Here is a 26,130-nt window from a genome sequence, read left to right on the forward strand (position 1 = left end):
CTGCCCAACCTGAGAAACGAACAAAAACAACAACGATGACCAAAATGAGCATATTCTATTTTTTCTTTTTATTTTAAAGCATATATAGCAAGCTGATAAAAACAAAATGTTGGGTGGACAACTCCTTTGAAAAAGGGGTCATCCACTACCTTTAAAGAATTTATAAAAAATAAAAACAACAATCCTTGCCCATTGGACTGATGCTGCTCCTGCATATGGCGTCAGTACGGTAGGTTAGGGAGGATCTTTTTTTCCCACCACTCTGTGGTGGTAGTGGACAACCCCTTTTAATACTGCAGTAAACATTGCCCTCCTGATTAGTATATCTTCTGGGCATCTCGATCTTCATCAGGAGTACATTGATTGCTTTTACTGATTTTTGAAAAGTCTAGAATTACATTTATACTTTTACACTAAACAAAAAAATCTCACACCAACAAATCAGATCACCATATTTATTGTCCGTTTTTCCATTACTTTAATACAAATAAATAAATAGGATTTGACATTGCACTCCTCGGCGCGCGGCAGAAGCTGCTTTCGAATGGAATGTGCATTGAACACTCGAGGTGATGTGTAAGCAATGGACACCGAGTAAAAACACTGGTCAGGGTCTGCGGTTGATGGCCAAGCGGTCAGGGTCTGCGGTTGATGGCCAAGCGGTCAGGGTCTGCGGTTGATGGCCAAGCGGTCAGGGTCTGCGGTTGATGGCCAAGCGGTCAGGGTCTGCGGTTGATGGCCAAGCGGTCAGGGTCTGCGGTTGATGGCCAAGCGGTCAGGGTCTGCGGTTGATGGCCAAGCGGTCAGGGTCTGCGGTTGATGGCCAAGCGGTCAGGGTCTGCGGTTGATGGCCAAGCGGTCAGGGTCTGCGGTTGATGGCCAAGCGGTCAGGGTCTGCGGTTGATGGCCAAGCGGTCAGGGTCTGCGGTTGATGGCCAACTGGTCAGGGTGAATAAAAAGCTTGAAAAATCACGTACAGTAAAAAGGATTGCATAATTGAGTGCCCCCATCCAAGCAGTAGGTGGCAAGGCACTGAAGATTAGCCAGGACGCTGCCAGACTTTAAGGGAATAGTCAATTTAATAGCTCCCTAGCACAGGAGGATCCACATGGTCAGTCTGTGCCGAAATACTTCTGTCCAAAGTGTGTTGGAGCAACTGGGTGGACCTCAGTGGTTAAAATGGTTATGTCTGGGAACTCCTGGATGATGGAGATGGCACCTGGAAATAAGATGACACATGGTACAGTATTATCATTATATCTACAGGTTACAGGGGTTGCTCCCCCTTCAAAAAATCTTGGTCCCCTCGCCTGCAGTTTGTCATAAAAAAACAAACAATCCATGCTTTACTCACAATCCCTGGGTCCTGCACGGAGTCTTTTGTGGTCGCTGCAGCCAATGAATGAGCTCAGCAGCTCTGTTCATGTAGACCAAACACACCCTCAGAGCAACTGCGCTGACTGATTGGCTGCCCACGCTGCTCATGTGACATCAATGCCGCAGCCAATACAGGACATACCGGCAGCAGAGCCAGAGACCCAGCACTGGACCAGGGGACAGTGAGGAAAGCACTTTCTGAAAGGTGACAACCACATGATATCAGCTCTCAATCACATAATTTTCAGACATTTCCCCACAGTCCTGCCTGTAAAACCTTTACTTGTGGCCCCTTTCTCCAATAAGCTGAGTAAGTAGGTTATTGAAGGGGTAGTTATTTCATAAACAACCCCTTAAAGGTAATCTTGTCAGCAGGTTTTTGCTATGTAATCTGAGAGCAGCGTGATGTAGGGACAGAGACCCGGATTCCAGTGATGAGTCACTTACTAGGCTGTGTGTTCTTTCAATAAAATCAATCAGCAGGAGATCACTAGAGGACTAGCTGTCTCATGCCATGTACTCCTTCTGCTCCGTATTACCCCACCCTCAATACTGATTGGCAGCTTTCGGCCTATGCAGAGTGTACACAGAAAGCAGCCAATCAGTGATGTGGGCTTATACAGAGCTTAGTCTTTAGAGAACTGGTAGATCTGCAGAAAACAATGATTGTATCAAAACTGAGGCAAGTAGCTCAGTAAGTGACAATGCTGGAATCAGGGTCTCTGCCTCTACATCATGCGGCTTTCAGATTACATAAGAAGCTGGTGAAAGATTTCCTTTAAAGCTGGGCCGTCAAAACACAAACAAACATTCAGCTATCCAGCAGCAACTACAGGATAATCCACTTCTAGTCAGTTTTTAGCAGCTTTCCACTCTGGCTCAGAGACAACTGCTTTCACTTCTTGTGCAAAAAAGGAGATTGGCAGCAAAGGGGGGCGATGCAGGCTGACACAAGGTGTCCAAGGCTTTACATGTTCTCTATAATGCAACATGTAATTACGCCATATTGCAGGTACTAAACATGGAAAACAGACTATACAAAAGTGGTGGCTAAAGCGACTCACCATGTGGGGTAGAGAAGAGACTGAGCAGTATAATACAGGCCGGTTGGACGCCGTGTTCAATCAGAACTTTTACAGCTTCGATAACGGTATTTCCAGTGCCTGCAATGAATCATATGATTAGAAAAGGCTGTAAGTAACGTTCTATACATTAATGCAATGATCAGTCAGCAGAATAACATGGTTACTAGGGGAAAGAAAGACAAAAGTCACATCGATGCTTATCCTCAAAAGAACAACTCACATTCAGTATGAACTAAACTTTTTCTCTCCACTTAGGAGAGCAAATCATTCCTGACCCTAACCATGACAGTGAGTCTCCAGGAAAGTGAGCCACATGTAGCGTTTCCCCCACCAGGCCCACACCCCTTCATTTATACATGGTCTTACAACACCGGAATGTGCGGAATTACAATCACTGAATGGCTCCCCCAAATGTCCAAGTAGGGGTGAGGGGTCCAGAGCACAAAGTAATGAAAAAGAATGTGTATGGAATAATATTTGCAATTTGTGATTTATGGTGCAACATATAAAACTAGACGACATGTTCTATTCAATAGCGTCGCTCACTTAGTATCGGGTACATCAACAACACCTTCCTCCTGTAAATGTCCGGTGGGAATTTCGCGTAGTAAACTTTGGCACGTTGGGTTTCTTCATCGCTTTGGATCAAGATCTTTCCAATTCGGATAGAGCGGCAGCAATCACGCAGACCTTGCTCCATTGCCTCGCCTGAAAAAGAGAAGGGTTAGCTGACAGCAGGTGGCTTCTCGATAGGAACACATTGCTCACAGATAGAGGAGATGGGCTGTCCAACACCTCCGATGTTATCGGGGTGACATGTGCCAGCCAACTTACAGATTGGTGTAAAGTGCAGCTTTTTTTTTTTACATTGCTGCATTACTGCATATCAGGACCTCGGCCATTGACATGTTCGGTTGTCATCTACTTTGAAAGATTCTAGTATTTATTAACCCCTTTACCCCCGAGGGTGGTTTGCACGTTAATGACCAGGCCAATTTTTACAATTCTGACCACTGTCACTTTATGAGGTAATAACTCTTGAACACTTCAACGGATCCCCCTGATTCTGAAAACGTTTTTTCGTGACATATTGTACTCACGGCAGTGGTAACATTTATTCGATAGGACTTGCGTTTATTTGCGAAAAAATCTGAAATTTGGCAAAAATGTTGAAAATTTAGCAATTTTCAAAATTTGAATTTTCATGCCCTTAAAATCAGAGTGATAGGTCACACAAAATAGTTAATAAATAACATTTCCCACATGTCTACTTTACATCAGCACAACAATTTTGGAACCAACATTTTTTTTTTGTTAGGCAGTTATAAGGCTTAAAAGATGACCAGCAATTTCTAATTTTTCCAACAAAATTTACAAAACCATTTTTTTTTAGGGACCACATCACAATTGAAGTCACTTTGAAGGGTCTATATGACAGAAAATACCCAAAAGTGACACCATTCAAAAAACTGCACCCCTCAAGGTGCTCAAAACCACATTCAAGAACTTTATTAACCCTTCAGGTGCTTCATAGGAATTTTTGGAATGTGGAAGAAAACAATGAACAGCTAACTTTTTTTTCACAAAAATGTTACTTTAGACCCCATTTTTTTTATTTTCGCAAAGGCAACAGGAAAAAAAATGGACTACAAAATTTGTTGTGCAATTTCCCCTGAGCACGCAGACACCCCATATGTTGGGAAAACCACTGTTTGAGCACATGGCAGGGTTCAGAAGGGAAGGAGCGCCAACTGACTTTTTGAATGTAAAATTTGCTAGAATAATTAGCGGACGCTATGTTGCATTTGGGGAGCCCCTGATGTGCCTAAACAGTGGAAACCCCCCACAACTGACCCCATTTAGGAAATTAGACCCCTTAAGGAACTTATCTAGATGTGTGGTGAGCACTTTAAACCCAAGTGTTTCACAAAAGTTCATAAAGTAGAGACGAGAAAATAAAAAAAAAATAAAAAACTTTTTTCCACAAAAATGATATTTTAGCTCCAATTTTTTTTATTTACACAAGGGTAACAGGAGAAATTGGACCCCAAAAGTTGTGCAATTTCTCCTGAGTACACTGATACGTATGTCGTCGAAAACTACTTTTGAGGCACAGTGCAAAGCTCAGAAGGGAAGAAGCGCCATATTGGGAGTTCATATTTTGCTGGGCTGGTTTGACGGTGCCATTTCACATTGGAGAGCTCTAAGGTGCCAGAACATCAGACCCCCCCCCCCCATAATAGACCCCATTTAACAAACTACACCTCTCAATGAATCCATCTAGGAGTGCAGTGATCATATTGACACCACAGGTGTGTCACAGAATTGTATAACATTCGGCGGTGAAGAATAAAGAATCACATTTTTACCACCAAACTTTTGTTTTAGCCCCAGATTTTCCATTCACACTGGGAAATGGGTAAAAATGGCACCAAAATTTGCCACACAATTTTTGCTTAACGTAGAAATACCCCATATGTGGCTGCACAGCACTTCTTAGCCACACGGCAAGATTCGGGAGGGACGGAGAGCTATCTGCCTCCTGGAGTGCATTTTTTCCTAGAATAGTATGCGGACTCCTTATAAACAGCTCCTACGTAATTCAGATGAAACCCCCGAGGGATCCATTCACTATAATGAGGCAGTAGAGTTAGGCCTCTTTCACACGTCAGTGTGTCCGGTTCATGTGGTGACAGTTTCCACACATACCAGAGACACTGACACACGCAGACCCATTCAAATGAATGGGTCTGTGCACATGTCAGTGTGTTTCCACAAACCGCGGGCAAAACACGTTGACATGTCCGTTTGTTTTGCGCTGCACGGGCCGCAAAACGTCCCACACTGATGACATCTGTGAGATCAGTGTGACACGTACCGGCGCCTGGTAATCAGTGCACAGTTGGCGCTGTTGCCAAGCACCGGGTACTGAACACTGCCCTCATCATTGTCCCCTGCCAGAGCTGCGATCAGCTGATTCCGCGGCGTCAGAACGTGTGCTCCTGATGCGGCACACGGTTGTCACACAGGTGCACACGGACACACATCTCTGGTACTGTTTTTTCCGGTACCGGAAATATCAGGACATGTGAAACCGGCCTTATTCTGGAGTCCGTCTGGCTTCTGTTTAGCGATGTCCTTTTTTTCAGAAGTTCACAAAACTGTGGCCGACGGCACATTTATACACGCCTAACAAAAAACGGACACCGTGGGATGACAGGTCAGACGGCGTCCACAGTGCCTCCATCTGCTTCATTACAGGGAATCTTCCGCTGGGGTTTCCGTCTGAATCACGTATTTCTGAGATTTACACGGAAACCCCGGTGTAAGCGCTCAGCATAGAGCGCAAGATAAATGCGAGTTGAGCCTTACTGCGATCTTTGGGAGGCAGAACGAACAAATCAGCAACAGGTGAAGAATTGGTTTTATTTATTTTTTTACGCCTTTCCTCGTGCGGTATAAGTGATTAGACGACTTTATTCTTCGGGTCGGTGCATTACAGCAATACCACATTTATATCGGGTTTTTATGTTTGGCAACTGCCATACAGTAAAAGACTTTTTTTTTTTTTTTTGCAGACTAGTTTTTGTATCGCCATATTTTGAGGAGAGCTATAATTTTTCCATATTTCGGCCGACAGCCATGTAAGAGCTTGTTTTTTGCGGGACAAGTTGACGTTTTTATTGTTACCATTTTCGGACACATGACATTTTTTGATCGCTTTCTATTCTGATTTTGAGAGGCAGAATAACTAAAAACCAACAATTCAGGAATTTTTTATTTTTTTTTTATGTTTCCACGTGTGGTAAAATTGAAAAGGCAGCTTTATTCTTCGGGTCAGTGTTTTTATAGCGATACCACATTTATATAATTTTTTATGTTTTGGCGCTTTTACACAATCAAAACTATTTTATAGAAAAAATAATTTTTTTGAATTGCTTTATTCTGAGAGCTATAACTTTTTTATTTTTCTGTTGTTGGAGCTGTTTGTTGGCTTGTTTTTTGCGGGACGAGATGACCTTTTCAGCGGAACCATTTTTATTTACATTCGTCTTTTTTGATCGCGTTTTATTCCACTTTTTGTTCGGCAGCATAATGATAAAGCATAGTTTTTTGCTTCATTTTTTTTTTTTACTGTATTCACTAAAGGGGTTAACTAGTGGGGCAGTTTTATAGGTCAGGTCATACTGGACCTATAACGTATTGCCGTAATAATACGTATCTGGTCCATAAGGCCCAGGGCACAGGGACGTGTTATTACGTAGCATGTCAGAAAGGGGTTAAAAGAAAAAAAAACTTGATTCTTTACAAAACGGAGCAAACGTGGATGCACTAATAGGTTTCCATTTTTGTTCTCTTTGTAATAAATCCGTCTTTAATACAGGAGCCCATTAACACCTGTACTGTTCTGGGTGTCTAAAAGGCTTAAAAGTCTATCCGTTAATTGACGACATTACAGATGACCATCTCTTATGATCGTTTCTCTTAGGTTTCAACATAATAAGGATCCAATTATTAATTTTTTTGGCAGGGCAAAAAAATGTGGTGCAGACTACATCATTCCTAAATGGATCCAAAAATGGAAATAACTTCTGTACATGTGAACAGAGCCTTAATGACAGCCAGGGACTCTGATAAAAGCAGTGATAATCGCCACCAGTCGTCTTAGCATATAATGAGTGGTGTGTAGTAATTGGAGGCATGGGCTCGCCAGCATGGTGCCCGGCAGCCTTACACCCGCCCAGGTCAGCTCTGCTAATGACTTATTACAGCAGTACAGTATTTCACTTGTAAATGTGGCGGCAGACCTTATATGACCTCTTGGGGACACAAAGAAATATATATTCACACACACATAAAACTTAAGGAAAAAAAAAAAAAAAGTTATACACCCACCCAGAAAAGAAATGCACAAGTAATTTATTGTACGAGAAACAAGAACCCTATACATACTATATATCCTCACCATCGACATAACCTCGACGATATTTAGCAGGAAACGTGAACAATCTTACACTGAGCAAAATTATTAGGGAAATTAGTATTTTGACCATTTCAGCATTTTATGCAGATTTTCCACCTTCTCTATATACTTGAATGCTTATTTTTTTGCAGGACAAGTTGTACTTTTCAACGACACCATTAGTTTTACCATATTGTGTACTGGAAAACGGGAAAAAAATTCAAAGTGCGGTGAAATTGCAAAAAAAAGAGTGTAATTTCACAATTGTTTTTTTTCTTACCACGTTCACGAGTTTGTAGACACCAAACATGTATAGGTTCTTTTTTATTTAAGTGGTGAAAAAAAATCCAAAGTTTGTTTAAAAAAAAAAAAAAAATGGCGCAATTTTCCGAGACCCGAAGCATCTCCTTTTTTCGGGATCTGGGGCCAGGTGAGGGCTTATTTTTTGCGTGCCAAGCTGACGTTTTTATTGATACCATTTTGGGGTAGATATGCTGTTTCACTCTCCCGTTATTGCATTTTATTGTAATGTTGTGGCGACCAAAAAAACGTAATTGATTTTTTTTCTCGTTACGTCGTTTACCGATTGGATTAATTATTTTTATATATTTTCCGGGAGAGGACATGCGGAAATGAAGCAGAAATTTTCTGCTTCATTTCCGCAACGTGGGCACATAGCCTAACAGCTGCGGGTGGATTGCGATTCCACTCGCGGCTGTTAGGGGCACATGACAGCTGATCAGATTAGCTGTCAAGTCCTCGGAAAGGTGTGGGCTCGTCGCCAGAGCCCGCGCCAAAGGGAAAGGCACGACATGTACCATACATGTACGGCACTTGTCGGAAAGGGGTTAAAGATGAGCTAGTTGGACCTTTTCGAGTTATAGATTGGCTGAAAATCAGCTCCCAAACCTACTGCCAGTTTTTATAAGACACTTTCTTCAAGCAGTGGCACAGGAGAAAGTCTAAATCTTTCAAGAAAGCCATGACATTTATGTGGGACAGTGGTCCATTGCAGCATCGAAGTCCCCACTGCTCGGATGCCAGTAAAGGCCTTGAGCCCCTTTCACATTGCATTCTTGCCCACGTTCAGTGGTCCTGCTTGCGTCCAAACAGGATTCTACTGTATGCACTGACCCGGTCATTGACTATAAAGGTGCTGACAGTGTCAATGTGTGCTGTGTTGTGCATCATTTTCGGGCAGGTGGCCACTCAGGCGTAGTAGACTGCGTCTGAGCAAGAAAGCAATGTGAAAGGAGCCTTAGGGATAAAAGAATAAATGACACCGCCCCGTTCTCATCTGACCTAAACCCTATTGAGAACTTATGCTCTTAAAAGGGAGATCTACAGTGAAGGAAAACAGTGTCTGAACAGTGTCTGACAGACTCAGAATTTACATTTTCATTTAGTCGCACAATAATTCTGCACACAGATATTCACCTAAGAAAGACAAAACCTCACTTTTACGTTCTTATATATTCAGGTTTATTCACCTTTTGGATTCACAGACAGCACTGTAGTTGTTCAATAATAAAATTTAATTAAACATCAAAAATAAAAATTGTCTAATAATTTTGCACAGAATAAAAAAAATAAAAAAAATACAAAATAACCCTTTTTCTTATGTTGGCTTCTAAAACAAGGACCAGTTGTAGGAGCAGATTCTCGCTCTGCTGTTACATTTCCGAGGCCTATGTACAAGTACTTACCGCTTCTCATGATGCTCACTCCACAGTTCCCCTTCTCAAACTTCACCCCCTCGTATTTGTAACCTAAAAGCAAAAACAAAGTTTTTGGGTTTGCCGAGGAACATAAAATCTAAAAGTTTACCTCCGCTACATTATCTGCACTATTATCTGTAAGCAATTGCTGTGGATAAGCGGCTCTGCTGCGCTTTTGTTGTCTCAAACAATGAGAATGTCCAGAAAGGGATTTAGAATCATAAATGCAGTTATACCTCTACATATTTTGAAGTTCAACTGACGTTATCAGGAGAAACTCCTCCTGGTGGACATTCTCCTGGTGGACATTCTCCTGGTGGACATTCTCCTGGTGGACATCCTCCTGGTGGACATCCTCCTGGTGGACAAATCAGTTGGACTTCGAAACACGTATAGATTAAACTGCATTTCTGATTCTAAATCCCTTTCTGGACACACTCATTCTGTGAGACACCAGCAGAGCAGCAGGACCGCTTCTCCGCACTAGTTGATTTCAAGGTTGGATCTGCCAACCAGCAGAGCAGCAGCAGCTGGACCCTTGTTTCGGAGTTATTCCAAGATATGTGCGCTCTCACAACTTTACCAGGTGAGTAGGAACAGCAACACAAACTCCCTGTTGTCTGGTTAATGCCCTATCCGCCCTCTTTTGTCCTTCCAGCCTCTAATCAACATTATCTGTAAGCAGACATTTCTGGATGGGAAGGTGTGGATGGGAGCAGGGCTGTGAAGTCGGAGTCGTGGAGTCGGATTCAGAGACCATTTTGGTGTAGTCAGAGTTGGTATAAAATGGACCGACTCAAACTCCTAAAATATATAATAAATTGGGTACAGTAGTTCAATGCAGTTTGTGGGGAATATTTTTTCATAAGAATTTGGGAAAGTTATGAAATGTCCTATAAATGTCTGTCCTATTCCTGATCTAAGGGTCTAGACTTTTAGCTGAGATGAATCTGTGCTACAGTAAATTTATCACTTAAACATGAGCCATGTATGAGGGAGTCGGAGTCATGGAAATTGAGGAGGCGGAGGTTTGGTTTACAGACTACACAGCCCTGGACGGTAGTTTTCTTTTCAACGTAATTACTAAATATGATACAGCTGTAATAAGTGGCAGTACATCCTTGGTATAGCGACCGATATTAACCGCGATAGTTGTACCTGTAGGTGTCGTAACCGTACATTCTGTATATGGCAGCTGATTCAGACCTTCCTCAACCACCAACCGTATCTGCAGGGATAAAGAGAGAATGATATAAAGATCAAAATAATCAAGGTTTTCCTACTGATTAGAGACACTGGGCTATAAAGATGCCCACAAGGACAGTACACAGCTCCATGTGTGAGCCTTCTGCCTCCCGTACATAGGCCGCAGTGCCCACCGCTGAACTATATGCAGATCATTAGTGACCGTATACATCATATGACATATAACCCAGGTCAAGATTTACTACTTGGAAAAATGTTTTGGCACCTATTGTGGGGTTTGTTTTTTTTACCCAGCCTTCTAAAAAATGAATTTATCCAAAACATTATAAATAATGATTAATTACCCAATCAGAAATCTAAAACCTTAAAGGAGTTTTCCAGGGCTTCAATATCAGATTGGTGAGAGTTTGAATCTCCATGTCTCACTGATCCGCAGCTGATATTAGGGATAGTGGTGTTACACATACATTTTTGGTAGTGGCTGAGCCCGGTAGTGTAGTTCAGATCCATACAAACAAATGGGACACAAAAGCTATACCAGACACAGCCAAATATACGGGAGATGTGAACGGTTGAAGAATGAAGAAGACACTTTTGTGGCTCTTTCAATAAGATGATCAGTGGGAGAGACTGTCATTGGACCGGATATTAGTCTTATAGCCCAGGAAACCAACTTTAAAAGGGAACCAGTCACCTGCAAGACATGCACTTATAGGGAAAATCAGCAGGTAAATTGCAATTAAATCACATTAGATTGGTTTACTGGAAAATCAGCTGTACAGGGAGAAAATTAAGTTATATCGTCCATGGAGCTGCTCGCTTCCAGTCGTCGGGATGGTGCCGTCCAGTCACAGTTCATCATACAGCGAGTGCACTGTGATCACTCCCCAGCGGTGCACACATAAGCTGTAGGGCCGGCTGTCAGTCAATGTGCAGTAGGGAGAGATTACAGCTGCGGCCACAGTATAATGAGCAGTGACTGTAACCGCTCCATGCATCGCCCCAATGACTGCAAGCCAGCGGCTATAGGGAGAATAGAACTTGATTTTCTCCCTGTACAGCTGATCCAGAAAGGCAGCCAGACAGGATTTAAAGGCCACTGAAAATGTGTTCCTTTGGTCAGAATGAGAACAAAATGAGTTTTAACTTTTCCTTGTAGTCAAGTTACTGATACATGGTGATTGACAATGCCACCAGGTATTAGGGAGTACACATACAGCACTGTACATGAGCAACTCTGCCGCAATAGAAAATCATTTATACACCGCCTTACAAATTATTATGCCAATGCGATTTTTCTCTGATTTTCCTAAATGATTGATGCAAATTAATATAATGTTCAAATCTCCAACCATTAGAGGATAAATCAATTTTTATTGGACAAACCTCCCAATGACAACAGGATTTTTTGCAAAACTAAAAAAGCTCACAGTGCACTGTTCTAAATTATTATGCACAACAGAGTTTCCAAACATGTTATAGGTTGTAAAGAAAATGGTCATTTGTTGAATCTGCAGTATTAGGAGCTCATGTTTACTGAAATCAAAAGCTTTTTCAATCAAAAACATCTTAAAACAAGCTACATGTTAACATAGGACTCCTTCTCTGATATCACCTTCACAATTCTTGCATCCATTGAACATGTGAGTTTATGGATAGTTTCTGCTTGACTTTCTTTGCAGGATGTCAGAATAGCCTGACAGAGCTGCTGTTTTGATGTGAAACTGCCTCTCACCCTCATAGGTCTTTAGCTAGCAGTTCTCAATAGGGTTGAGGTCAGGGGAGATTGGTGGCCGCACCATGAGCTTCTCTCCTTTCATGCCCATAGCAGCCAATAACTCAGTTTCTTTGCAGCATGAGATGATGCACTGTCAGCATGAAGATGATTTTGCTATGGATGGCACAGTTCTTTTTGTACCAATTCATGAACGTGGTCAGTCAGAAACTCTATATATTTGCCGATGTCATTTTCACACCTTCAGGACCTTAAGGCTATGTGCCCACGTTGCGGAACTGAAGCATATTTTTTACGCTTCTCCCTGGCGGGAAAATCGCATGCGGATTTTACATGCGGTTTTCCCGCCAGGTAGAAGCGTTTGTGAGGCGTCTTTGCAGCGTCTTTGCATGCATTTCTGCATGTGGGTTATCAAGCACTTCTCCAAGTGATTTAAGCATCACTTGGAAAAGTGCTTGACAACTTGTTCACACTATATAAATCCATGCAACCGGCATGGGTTTATATAGTGTGACCAAGTAATAGTTAAAAAAAAAGAATCAGAATGGTAAAAAATAAAAAAATAAAGATTATACTCACTTTCCGATGCATTCTCTGCCCCGTCCGCTTGTAAAACACATGTATATCCGCACCCCATGGTCCCCAATGGCATTCCGCAATGTCAATGCCCATGCTGCGGATTTTTCTGCAGCGTATATGCTGCGGTCAAAAATCCGCAGCATGTTCATTAATTTTGCGGAAGCGCAGCGGAATCAATGTGCGGATGGTACCCAAGTCTGGATGAGAGGAGACTCTCATCCAGACCTGGGTACCAAAGAACCTGTAAAAAAAAAGAATAAAATAAAGTTTTTACTTATCTTCTGATGTTTTCCCTCCGTCGCGCTGTTGTGTGAAGGACCTGCCACGTCATTGAGTCATGTGACCCATCACATGACTCAATGACTTCACCGCAGGTCCTGCACACAACAGCGTGAGCCGCTCAAGACTCCGGACGGGGCAGAGAATGCATCGGAAGGTGAGTGTAAACTTTATTTTTTTTATTTTTTACCATTCTGATTCTTTTTTTTAACTATTACTTGGTCACACTATATAAATCCATGCCGGTTGCATGGATTTATATAGTGTGAACAAGTTGTCAAGCACTTTTCCAAGTGATGCTTAAATCACTTGGATAAGTGCGTGATAACCTGCATGCGGAAATGCATGCAAAGACGCTGCAAAGATGCCTCACAAACGCTTCTACCTGGCGGGAAAACCGCATGTAAAATCCGCATGCGATTTTCCCGCCAGAAAGAAAAGTAAAAAATATGATTCAGTTCCGCAACATGGGCACATAGCCTAAAGGAGCCTACCAGCTCTCTCCCCATGATTAAAGCCCAAAACATGACTCCACAACCTCCTTGCTGACATTGCAGCCTTGTTTGGACATGGTGACCTTCCACCAACCATCCACTACTCCATTCATCTGGTCCATCCAGGGTTGTACAGCGATCATCAGTAAACAAGACTGCTTTATAATTGGTCTTCATCTATGTCTGAGTCAATGCGGCAGTTTCTCCTTGTGCACACTGATTATTGTGGCCAAATAGTAGGTTTATGCACAACTGCAAATCTTTGGAGGATCCTACACCTTGAGGTTCTTTTTTTCACAGGACTTCAGCAGCTTCAAATACCTAAACGAAAACTATCAAATGGACAGTAAAATTTGGCGCTTCCACGCAGGTGTATGCACCACTGCTGCAACAAGCGGCAAGGGCTCCACCAAACCTATGCCATACAAAACTCAATAAATAAAGATGGTTTGAGATTGATTTCAATGATCCAAAAGAGCCCCGAGACACAAGACCATCCATGAGTTTATTTGAAAAAAAAGTTATATCTTTATGACAAATCTAATATGAATAAAAATTTGGAACGTGGTGTACTTTCTATCATTTCAGAAAAAATAGGACATTTTACTGACAGCAGTACCATTAGTTGAAGAGGTTGTCCACTACTTTTTAATTGATGACCTATCCTTGGGATAGGTCACCAGTGCCTGATCAGCCGAGGGTTTGACACCTGGCACCCCACTGATCAGCTGTCAAGAAAAGGTCGTACTTTATCTGAAATGATAAAAATTTGAAACGTGGTATAATTTCTATGCAAATAGGATAAGGAGAGGTCATCAATGAAAAAATAGTGGACAACCTCTTAAAATAAAAAAAAAACAGTACACTCAATGGATCGGTCAGCTTAAATAAATTTTGACAGGACTTGCTGACTCTCCGCCGACAGATCGCTCCTTTGTTGGCCATGGGAATAAGTCACTGCAAGAGGTGAATGGAAGCAACTTGTTCCCCTCTCCATGAAAACACCTGAAAGTTCAGGCAAAATTGCTGTTTAGCTAAATGAACATCCCAATAATAACCATCTAAAACCTTGTTCAGATGAGTATTTTTGGTCTATGAGCACAAGGGACAGCGCACTGACCAGTGAAAGCCAATCTGCTCATGCACAGGAGCAATTTTCAACATGGACTACATAAGAAAAAAAAAATTGATTCATGCACTATTCATATGTTTTTGGATGAGACTCGGCCATTGCATTCAAAAGGTGCAATAAAAAATGGATGCTAATCATACAAAACTACATGATCATTATACCTGCGGGAGAAAATTAGAATATGGGAACCCTTCATCAGTAGTTGGGAGAATCAATGTCATTACAATGATAGTCCTCCCTAAATTCCTATATGTTCTGGAACATTCAGCCTCCATAGTCCCATAAAAGGTCTTTGCCAGGATCAACTCCCATTTATCATCCTTCATAAAGGGCTCAAACTGACACAAACTGAAACGGGCCACTCTTCAGAGGCCCAGGGATGAAGCAGGGGCAGCACTCCCGGACTTCTACAACACTGTATAGCAGATCATCATTTCCCTAATTCCTGGAGATACCAGGAGTGCTAGTTTAACCCATTCACCCACCAAACCTGTTTTCACCTTCATGACCAGGCCAAATTTTACAGTTCTGACCAGTGTCACTTTATGCAGTAGTAACTCTAAGACGCTTCAATGGATCCCACCGATTCTGAGAATGTTTTTTTTAATGACACATTGTACTTTATGGTAGTTGTAAATTTAGGCCGATATTTTTTGCGTTTATTTATGAAAATATCGTAATTTTGAACATTTGAAGTGACTTGGATGGGGCTATATGACAGATACCCAAAAGTGACACCATTTTAAAAACTGCACCCCTCAAGGTGCTCAAAACCACATTCAAGAAGTTTATTAACCCTTCAGGTCCTTTACAGGAACTAAAGCAATGTGGAAGGAAAAAATGAAAATTTTACTTTTTCCCTCAAAAATGTTGATTTCGCCCCAAATCTTTCATTTTCACAAGGGTAACAGAAGAAAATGGATCATACAATTTGTTGTCCAAGTTGTCCAGAGTACGCCGATACACTTCTCCTGGCCATGACAGCTGGGCTGGAGCTCAGCTATAAATTTATGCCAAGCTCCCGGTGGCGATGATGTAAATTTACATCATTTTGCGGGAAACCCTTCCCGACCATGATGTAAACTTAAATCAAATGTCGTGAAGGGGAAGGGGTAAAGAAGAGGCTGCTCTCACTGCCGTCCACCCTGTCTATCTGATCTAATACTGGAGATACCAGAGTTGCTGAAGTAAGAAGAGGCTGCTCACACTGTTCTCCATCCTGCCTATCTGATTGGTTTCCATAAGAGCATGGAGATCTAGTGTAGTCAACCCACCACAAGTCGTCTAGACGAACAAATGTGGCCACTGACTACCACATGCTGAATGTGGGGGCAACTAAAAGATTCACTAATTATAATGCAGGTTTTGAATAGGTGTAAAGCTTCCTGAGCAGTCCTAGACAATCCTGTAAGAAGTCATCACTTACATTAATGAAGTCTGTGAATGAACATGATTACATACCAGGCGATCAGCAGAAAACACAAAATCTCCTCGACTTGTGGTCCTGCAAAAGAACAGTAAGAACCTGTTACATAGAGTCCCCACAATGGAGAATCACTGTGTAAGCATCAACTTCATTGTGAGGTTAGAAATGGTCACACTGGGCACAAACCCAACATGCCCCCCACACTGACCGGCACAGACAGTGTCTTCTATATGTAGTATTCCCCTTTTGTAGGAGGGGTGCACAAATTTTCATGTACATTAGTCATCTCTGAACAGGAACGGCTGTTCATGCCCTGACAACCATAAGAGGTGGGACGTAACAATGTGCCGGGACCTTCTGGGAAATGAATCCTCTGAAATTAGGGCTAATTTAAGCTCAGTTACGAGGGATGGACAAATTCCTATTTTTAAAGGGGTGACTCAGAATTTATGAAAAGCATAGCAGGGACATTGAGAAAATAAGAAACTATCCATAAATCACTTCCTAAATTCCCCTCCTTTCTGGCACCAAAGCTGTGGTGGTGATCACTGGTCTTTCCAATCATGATACTCCAGCAGTCCTTGCCAGTCTTTCCTGCAGCAATGATATCAAGCAATCATATGACCACTGCAGCCAATCACTGGAATCAGCAGCTGGCCAGTGCCTAGTGATTGATTGCCATAGTCATGTACATGAAGGTGATGGCATCACTCTAAGGGAGTAAACAAAAACCATAGAAGATCACCAAAACTGGAGCAGCGGAGAATGGAATCCATTTAATTTTCCACGCCAGGAACCATCATCCACTACAATGGCGTCTTGTATGTTACCTGGTGCAGAAGGACGACGTATAAGCGCCCGTACATCTCTGAACTAATCTCCCGATACATTGCCTTACGTACTCTCCGGTCCCCCCAAGACCTCCTTCCTCCTCCACACTTATTCATTCCTCATCCAACTTTTCCCAAATATCCCCCATCCTATGGAATTCTGTGCCTCAACACATCCGATTATCCGCCACATTCGGATCCTTCAGACGGAGCCTGAAAACCCATCTCTTCAAACAAGCGTTTGTTACTGTAAGTGATATCTGTATTTGGTATGTGACCCCTTCTTATGTACAGCACCATGGAACCAATGGCGCTATATAATAATAATAAATCATAGGCGCCCCGTACACGAGCAGGGCTGCGGAGTCAGTATGAAATGGACCGATTCCTAAAATATATAATGATTTGGGTTCAGCAGTTGAATGCAGTTTGTGGGGAGTATTTTGTATGTATATGCGCCAGGCAGATCCGGAGGACCCTCGGGCACACAATGCTCAGGCTCTGACCTGTCCCGGATGATGGTCTGCAGCTCCCGGATCTGGTCATTCATGGGCAGCAGCTTGAGCTGAGGTCCCACCAGCTGCTGCTGGTCCTCGGGCACATCCAAGTCCGGGCTCCCGCTGTCTTCGCTTTCTTTATCCGCCTCATTACTGCTCCCGCTGCCGTCAACGAACCGTATGTGCTTGTGTGAGAGCTCCGGCTGCGGTGGCTGCTGCTGCTCGCCCGGCATGGCTTCCATGCAGCCCGGCCTCACACTACACCAGGCAGCGTGCTCTGCGAACACAAGGCAGCTCTCGCGAGGCTTCGCTACCTCCATGCCGATTGGCTGCCTCCACTGCCAATCATCCACGTAGCCCGCCCCAACAGGTCACTGTCAGGTGTTCAGATAAACCATTTGGAGACAGTCATGCGGGCGGTAATATTAGAAATTCTGAACCGAATCTCTTGCTGGAACGTTCCATTACAATGTGGGCGGCCGGCTACGTACAGCAAGTAATACACGAGGAGCACGACTGCCAAACCACAGCTCCTGACTGTCAATGACAGGGGGCGGGGCTCTGTGCCTCTGTGCACCCGGCTTCCTGCCTGACGGGGACACTCTGGTGACTCCTAGGCTGTACTCTATGGTCGTGGAGGACTTTACTGGCTCACTACAGACCCCGTGACCCAGGACATGGCGCTGCTCATGGTGCTCAGTGTGTCACGGAGGAGAACGGTGTCACCATGGCAGCTCAGGAGGACGCTGGGCTCCTGGTGTCCAGGGGAGCGAAGGCACAAGGCGAGCAGGAGCCAGGTGAGGGGTAGTGTGTGCAGGGCCGGCTCCAGGTTTTTGTGGGCCCTGGGCGAAAGAGTCTCAGTGGGCCCCTTTAACACATACCACGATTCATGATGCAGAGATACCGCAGAGAAATATATATATATAGTACAATGCAAAGATTTCACTTCTTACATTACATGAGTGATATCTATTGTAAATTCCACAATAGCTCAGAAACCGGTGAATCGCTCCACACAGAATACTGGCCCCCATATAAGGCTCCATACGGAATACTGGCCCTCATATAACGCTTCATACAGGATACTGGCCCCCATATAACGCTCCACACAGAATACTGGTCCCCGTATAAAGCTCCATACAGGATACTGGTCCCCTTATAAAACTCCATACAGGATACTGGCCCCCATATAACGCTCCATACAGGATACCGGTCCCCTTATAACGCTCCATACAGGATACCGGTCCCCTTATAAAACTCCATACAGGATACTGGCCCCCATATAACGCTCCATACAGGATACCGGTCCCCTTATAACGCTCCATACAGGATACCGGTCCCCTTATAACTCTCCATACAGGATACTGGCCCCCATATAATGCTGCATGCAGGCTGTTACCCCCCACATAATGCCCCATACAGGCTGTCCCCCCCCTTATAATGCTCCATGCAGGCTGTTACCCCCCACATAATGCCCCATACAGGCCCCCCCCCCTTTTAATGCTCCATGCAGGCTGTTACCCCCCACATAATGCCCCATACAGGCCCCCCCCCCTTTTAATGCTCCATGCAGGCTGTTACCCCCCACATAATGCCCCATACAGGCTGCCCCCCCTTATAATGCTCCATGCAGGCTGTCCCCCCCCCCCCCCACATAATGCACTATGCAGGCTGCCCCCCCTTTATAATGCCCCATGCAGGATGTCGTCCCCCCCCTTTATAATGCCCCATGCAGGATGCCCCCCCCTTCTCTTTATAATGCCCCATGCAGGCTGTTCCCCCCCCCCTCCTCTATATAATGCCCCATGCAGGATGTCCCCCCCCTTTTATGATGCCCCCCCCTTCTCTTTATAATGCCCCATGCAGGCTGTCCCCCCCCCCCCTCTATATAATGCCCCATGCAGGCTGTCCCCCCCCCCCCCCTCTATATAATGCCCCATGCAGGCTGTCCCCCCCCCCCCTCTATATAATGCCCCATGCAGGCTGCCCCCCTCTATATAATGCCCCATGCAGGCTGCCCCCCCCCTCTATATAATGCCCCATGCAGGATGTCCCCCCCCCCCCCCTCTATATAATGCCCCATGCCTCCATACATTAAAAAAAAAAAATCAAATACTCACCTCCCTTCTCCTCACCCGCTGCTCAGCTCCGAACTCCAGCGTTGTCGGCGTCTTCCCGTTCAGCGCTCCCTGTGACGGCTCAGGGGAGGGCGCGGTGAAAAGACGTCACCGCGCCCTCTGACCTGAGACGTCACAGGGAGCGCAGAGCAGGAAGACAGCGGATCTGCGGAGGCACGGGGAGAGGTAAGTATCGGGCTGCCGGGGCCCTGAGCAAGCGGCGGAGAAGGGCGGGCGCTGACACCGCTCTCCTCCGTCCATAGCCCAGCGGGGTGCGCGACCGCCAGTGGGCCCCTCTGCCTGCTCAGGGCCCCGGCATTTGCCCGGGTGCTGACGCCGGCCCTGAGTGTGTGCCAGGAGCATGGAGAGGTGTGGGGAGCTCTACCCACCTGAGCTCATGTATGTATATATATATATATATATATGTATGTATGTATGTATATATATATATATATATATATATATATATATATATATATATATATATATATATATATATATATATATATATATATATATATATATATATATATATATATATATATATATATAAAATATGTGTGTGTGTGTGTGTGTGTGTGTTTGGGGCCCACCTGGAGAAGGCTGTGTTCAGCTCAGTGGCTGATAACAGAGAACAGTAGACTGCAATCAGTAAAGGATGAAAGAAGTGTGAAACTGAAACATTAGTGCGGGAGGCGCAGGGAGCACATGATGTGAGGGGCGTCCTCCTGGCTGAGCTAGGAGAAGCATTAGCCATAAATGTGTATTAATAAGCCGCTCTCCAGTGCACGCACCGCTCCAGGCAGAGGACTGCACACGCCGGTTCCTGCAATGTTTTTCCTTTTTCTTATTGGAATGTGCACGTTGTGGATGGAGACTGAAAGCAGCAAAACTATGAAGGAGCCCATGGACAGGAAGAGTAAAGAAACCCTGACGGAGTGGACCCCACTATAGTGTTCTCTCTGCAGCGGCTGGTGCACAGCTAATAGATCTGTGCTGTTCAGCTTCCATCGGTGGGGTGCCACAGTGTCAGCCCCATCTTCCATCATATACATGAGCACAGTTTACTATCTGACACAAGCATATGCTACTGGCAGGATCAACCAGATCCCCTGCCAATCCGAGGTCCAGATCTCTGGTTGATCCCGCCATTATGCTTATCTCGATTATTAAAGCAGTCATCCAGTGAAAGCCATATCTCCTATCCGTAGGATACTGACTGCAGTGTGTGTCTAACAGCTGAGGCCGATCGGCAGAACATGCCCTGAAAGGGAACTCTTGTCACTGGTACAAAATGGAGTGGCAGGTCAGACACAGCCACCGCTCCATTCATTCTCTAGCACTCAGACGCCCCATAGAGAGTGAATAGACTGGCGTTCGGGCGTGTACACTGCCAATTCACTTTAAAGCCACGTTCACATCAGGACTGTGGAGTCGGTATAAAATGGACCGACTCAAACTCCTATAATATATAATAAATTGGGTACAGTAGTTCAATGTAGTTTGTGGGGAATATGTTTTCATAAGAATTTGGGAAAGTTATGAGATGTCCTATAAATGTCTGTCCTATTCCTGATCTAAGGGTCTAGACTTTTAGCTGAGATGAATCTGTGCTACAGTAAATTTGTCACTTAAACATGAGCCATGTATGAGGGAGTCGGAGTCATGAAAATTGAGGAGTCGGAGGTTTGGATTACCGACTCCACAGCCCTAATTCACACATTGAGTATTTGGTCAGTATTTTACCTCAGTATTTTTTTTTTGCCAAAACCAGGGGTGGGTGATAAATCCAGAAGTGGTGACGTGTTTCTATTATACTTTTCTTCTGATTTCTCCACTCCTGGTTGTGACTTACAAATACTGAGGTAAAAAACTCACCAAATACTGAACATGTGAACATGGTCTAACAGGAAGAAAAGTCATCTCATCAGACTATATATACCGTATTTTTCAGATTATAAAACACCCTTTATTCCCTTAAATTTGTGCATCTTATAATCTGAATGTAGCAGGCCCCCGGCTGGGAGGAGGGGGTGACCCTGCATTGCAAGGCTGCGGGTTCTGGGCTGTCAGGAAATGGCAGCGAGCAGAGTCCTCGCACTTTCCATTAAATCCCCTGTGGTGGACTTTGGGAAAATGGCCGCCGAAGGCGGCGCATGCACAGATTGAGATCTCATCACCCAAGATCATGGCTCTCACGTTGAAGATGGTTCTTAATGACATTGGCCTTATGTTTGGGGTCATTCGCTTCAAATTTATCCTGCAGCAGGACAATCAAACGCCTTCCTGATCATCTTTCATGATGGATATTAGATCGTTGGGGGGGGGGGGTCTCACAACCCCACCGATCAGCCGTTATTAATGCCAGTGGTGACCGGATGTAAACAAATGTACCTGAAAAGCACATCTATATTTAATGTGCCACTGCAGAGAAAACTTTGAGTGGAGCTGTGGGTTCTCTACTTTATTCACTGTTGACATCTGGCCATCCCTGGTTCTAATAACCCCTTATCGGTGGATGTGCCAGGTGTCAAAGCCCCGCTAATATTAATGATGATGCTATAACTCAGTGCTGTTTTATCTCTACAGAGTTATGTATCATTGCAAACATTTCCAGATCACCTCTCACAGTATTGTAAGATTTGAACCTCCCCCCCCACACTGACTGCAGTGAGATGAAATCTGGAAGTGTTTGTAATGACACACACCCCAGCGCTCCTGTATCTCTACCCAGTTGCTACAGATATTGTTGAGTAGAGGAGGGTGTGCTTTTTTTCTTCCCTTCATGATGTTGCCGGCTTATGATTGGCCAGCTTCATGCAGGGGAAGAAGTACACATCCCAGAGACAAATCTCTGGTAACATCCAGTTGAAGTTTAACAGAATTTTTTTTTTTTTTAATACTGTAAATTTTATTGAAAATGTATAGGTTTAACAATAGAACCAAAGAAATAACGCATAAACTGAAATTAATAGAGCATGTTGGAAATCTGCTATGGATCATACACTTATCTGCGTTCTTCTTGTAGTCTTCTAATAAACAGTGTTTAGTCCAAGCACTATTATACGAGCAGCTGAATATCTCCATAGTTGGTGTAACTGTAGGAGCTGCTCGCTTACGCAATCATTTGATATAATCTATATTTGTTTACAATTTCAGAAACACTACAAACCTTTATGACACAGACAGGAAAACAACAGGGGGAGGGGGAAGGGTAATAAGGCAAAATACTGGAAGATTTCAGCAGTAAACTCTGTTCTCCTTTCCTTGAACAAATATCAGGTATTAAATTGGGCCCAGTAATAGTCCCATGGTCCCCACACCTTATTGAATACATCTAATTTGGCGTTTATAACTGCCGTCAGGTGTTCCATTCTTCGTATATCCGCAATTCTACTTAGTAAATCTCTATTAGAGGGGGGGAGCGTTTTTTTCCAATGAAGAGCTATGAGGCATCTAGCTGCTGTTAGGATGTGGAGAAGCAGCTTTGAGGAGATTTTACCCATCCCTCTTGGAGTAACATTTAATAAAATGGGTCTAGAGGGATTTCAGTGAACAATACTTCCCGCAGGAGGGATCTGACATTTTCCCATAATGGGGTCAGGATCGGGCATGTCCAGAAAATGTGGGTAAGGGACCTCGTAGCAGCTCCACAGCGCCAGCAGCCATCCGGGATAGAGGGGTTTAGTTTCTGTAGTAGTTCAGGGGTATGATACCAAAACATCATTAATTTATATTGATTCTCTTTGCATAAAGTGCAAAGAGAGGTTTTGGATGCTTTATCCCAGGTGGACTGCCAGCACTGCAGTGATAGTTCCCTTCCCAGAAACCTCTCCCACTTAGTCATGTATGAGTGTTTAGGAGGTGGATCCCCCCGGGGAGTGTTAATTAGACCATATATGTCCGATATCAGACCCTTTGTTGACGGGCCCCTTTTACATATCTTTTCAAACTCCGTAGGAGAGGACACCTTCAACGACCCAAACAAAGAAACTGCAAAAGATTTAATCTGCATAAATTGAAAGAATTCCCTGTTTGTTATTCTAAAGTTAGCTTTAATGTGGTCAAAAGTGTGTAATTCCAATGAGGTTCCATCTACCAGGTCTGCAAATCTAAAAAGGCCTGCCTTTATCCATGGGAGCACCATGTCCGAGCTCAAGCTATTTGGAATTAGCGGTTGGTATATGAAGGATATCATTGGTGATCTTGGGGAAGTTAGTTCAAATCTCTTACCGCAGGTCTGCCATATTTCCCTTGTGAACCTGATAGGACCCAAAAGGGGACGACTTATCTTTAAGGGTCTACTGGTCCAAAGCAGGGCGTTTGGATGAATGGGAGCCACCATAAATTCTCTATTTCAGTCCATTTATTGTATGCCCATAACGAAGCCCACGAGGGGACTCTTCTGAGATGAACCGCCCAATAATACTTAATAACATCCGGTACTGACATACCTCCCTGATTTCTGTGAGTGGTTAAGATTTGTTTGGCTATTCTATGTCTCTTATCATTCCATACTAGATGGTGGCCCGATTCGAACGCATCGGGTATTCTAGAATAGGTATGCGGCCGACGGGGCGCAATTAGCAAAGCGGTGTTTAAATTTGGCGGCAATATCGGTGATTGGTCGCGGGCGGCGGCCGCGACCAATCTGCGAACCGTGTTAGTGAGGACTGGAGAGCGGTGTTTAAATTTGGCGCTAATACTGCTGATTGGTCGAGGCCGGCGACCAATCAGCAGAGCGATACAGAGCGGGGTTTAAATTTGGCACCAAAATCGCTGATTGGTCGCTGCCAGCTACCGCGACCAATCAGCAGAGCGTTGTTTAAATTTGGCGCCAAGCTCGCTGATTGGTCGCGGCTGGCGTCCGCGACCAATTAGCACAGCAGTGTTTAAATGTGGCGGCAAGATCAGTGATTGGTCGCGGCCGCTATTTAAATGTGGCGCCCAAATCGGTGATTGGTCACGGGCAGCGGCCGCGACCAATCAGCAGAGCGGTGTTTAACTTTAGCGCCAAGATCACTGATTGGTCGCGTGCGGAGAGTGCGACCAATCAGCGAATCTTATTGGTGGGGAGCGGAATCGTATTAGTGAGGACCGGGGAGCGCCACTGCCTGTGCAGCTACTTCCGCTGCGAGAACCCGGGACATGAGCGACTGCTCGCAGCAGAAGTATCCCGACCCGCAGCGCCGCTCCCCGGTCTTCCCTTCACACCCTAGCCGCTGATCTCCCCACAGTATCCGCATGGTGTTACAAAGGTCCGGACATTTGTGTTAAAAATCGCTGATTGGTCGCTGGCGCTGCCCGCGACCAATCACCGATTTGGGCACCAAATTTAAATATCGGCCGCGACCAATCACCGATCTTGGCTCCACATTTAAACACCGCTGTGCTGATTGGTCGCGCCCAGCGTCGGCGACCAATCAGCACAGCGGTGTTTAAATGTGGCGCCAAAATCAGTGATTGGTCGCGCCCAGCGTCGGCGACCAATCACTGATTTTGGCGCCACATTTAAATAGCGTCCGCGACCAATCAGTACAGCGGTGTTTAAATGTGGAGCCAAGATCGGTGATTGGTCGCGGCCGATATTTAAATTTGGCGCCCAAATCGGCGATTGGTCGCGGGCAGCGTCCGCGACCAATCAGCACAGCGGTATTTAAATTTTGCGCTAAGATCAGTGATTGGTCGGGTCCGAAGACCGCGACCAATCATCGAATCGTCTTGGTGAGGACCGGGGAGCGGCGCTGCCTGTGCGGCTACTTCCGCTGCGAGAACCCGGGACATGAGCGGGCGCTCGCAGCAGAAGTATCCCGACCCGCAGCGCCGGTCCTCCCTTCCGCATGGATGTCAGCGACGCCGGCGGTCCTTCCGCTGCTACCGGCCGGGACATGAGCGCCTCGCGCTGCTCATCTCCCGGCTGCATCTCCGTCCCCCAGATGGGTCCGGCGGTCGGGGTCCTTCTGCTGGTACTGGCCGGGAGATGAGCGCCTCGCGGCGCTCATCTCCCGGCTGCAACGCCGCTGAGCTCCGTCCCGCAGATGAGCCGCTAACGGCCGCCATCTTTTTTCTGAAATCCCGCGGCGCTGATTGGCCGCTGCCGGACCAATGAGCGACGCGGGATTTCCTGGACAGATAGACAGACAGACAGACGGGATAAGACAATTATATAGTAGATAAATCTCATTATTGCTGCTTGAAGGGATTTGAGTTCTCCCATAGGGACTCTCACCGGAAGGGTCTCAAAGTGATAAATTAATTTAGGGAGGAGAGACATCTTGACCGAGTCTATTCTCCCCATAATGGAGATAGAAAGTATAACAGAAATTTTAACCTAAACTTTACAAGCTGATATCTTAAATTAAAAAATAGAAACTGTGTATTACGGTCCTCAGCCACTATTCAATGATGTGGACAATTTAGCTCAAGCTGGTAAAGGAAGCTCTTTAATGTAGTCTGAGGCCATAAATCGGCTAAGAGGGACTGAGAAAAAGACTGATAAGAGTTAAAAACTTTCCAGTCACTGTCAGAATGAGCTCACTGACTGATTCTTAGAGGTCGGTCACTTATTTTTGTTAGTGCAGCTTTCCTCACACACTGACCAGCTCTTCTGTCCATACAATGGCTGCTGACAGAGATGCATCTGACAAGACCGCTCCGTCAGCCTCCTCCAATAGAAAAGCAGCTTTCCTATG

At 44.7% G+C, this 26,130-nt stretch overlaps 2 protein-coding genes across 2 annotated transcripts in view; one reads left to right on the forward strand and one right to left on the reverse strand.

The window, feature by feature from the left end:
- Positions 1 to 216: 216 nt before the first annotated feature.
- UPRT (uracil phosphoribosyltransferase homolog) lies at positions 217 to 17,893 on the reverse strand. Its single transcript, XM_073641020.1, has 7 exons — positions 17,331 to 17,893; positions 16,030 to 16,072; positions 10,302 to 10,371; positions 9,132 to 9,194; positions 3,009 to 3,170; positions 2,442 to 2,540; positions 217 to 1,219 (listed from the first exon to the last, which is right to left on the reverse strand). Exons 1-7 carry the CDS (start codon positions 17,639 to 17,641, stop codon positions 1,113 to 1,115), a joined length of 855 nt encoding a protein of 284 aa, XP_073497121.1. The 5' UTR covers positions 17,642 to 17,893; the 3' UTR covers positions 217 to 1,112.
- Positions 17,877 to 26,130, forward strand: part of ABCB7 (ATP binding cassette subfamily B member 7) — a 127,023-nt gene continuing 118,769 nt past the window's right edge. The window contains exon 1 of the mRNA XM_073641019.1: positions 17,877 to 18,118. Within this exon, the coding sequence (XP_073497120.1) occupies positions 17,999 to 18,118 (120 nt within the window). The 5' untranslated portion in view covers positions 17,877 to 17,998. The remainder of the gene's footprint in view (positions 18,119 to 26,130) is intronic.

This window comes from Phyllobates terribilis, unplaced genomic scaffold, assembly GCF_046119375.1.
Source record: "Phyllobates terribilis strain yellow unplaced genomic scaffold, ASM4611937v1 Scaffold_7__3_contigs__length_470593459, whole genome shotgun sequence".
Lineage (NCBI taxonomy): Eukaryota > Metazoa > Chordata > Amphibia > Anura > Dendrobatidae > Phyllobates > Phyllobates terribilis.

What these genes read in the sequence shown, in the direction of transcription:
- UPRT (XM_073641020.1), bottom strand. Translation starts at nt 17,641, where the DNA reads ATGGAGGTAGCGAAGCCTCGCGAGAGCTGCCTTGTGTTCGCAGAGCAC. An exon ending in TGTTTTCTGCTGATCGCCTG is followed by an intron (nt 10,372 to 16,029) that starts GTATGTAATCAT and finishes TTATCCCTGCAG; the next exon opens with ATACGGTTGGTGGTTGAGGA. An exon ending in GTTGATGTACCCGATACTAA is followed by an intron (nt 2,541 to 3,008) that starts GTGAGCGACGCT and finishes GATTCATTGCAG; the next exon opens with GCACTGGAAATACCGTTATC.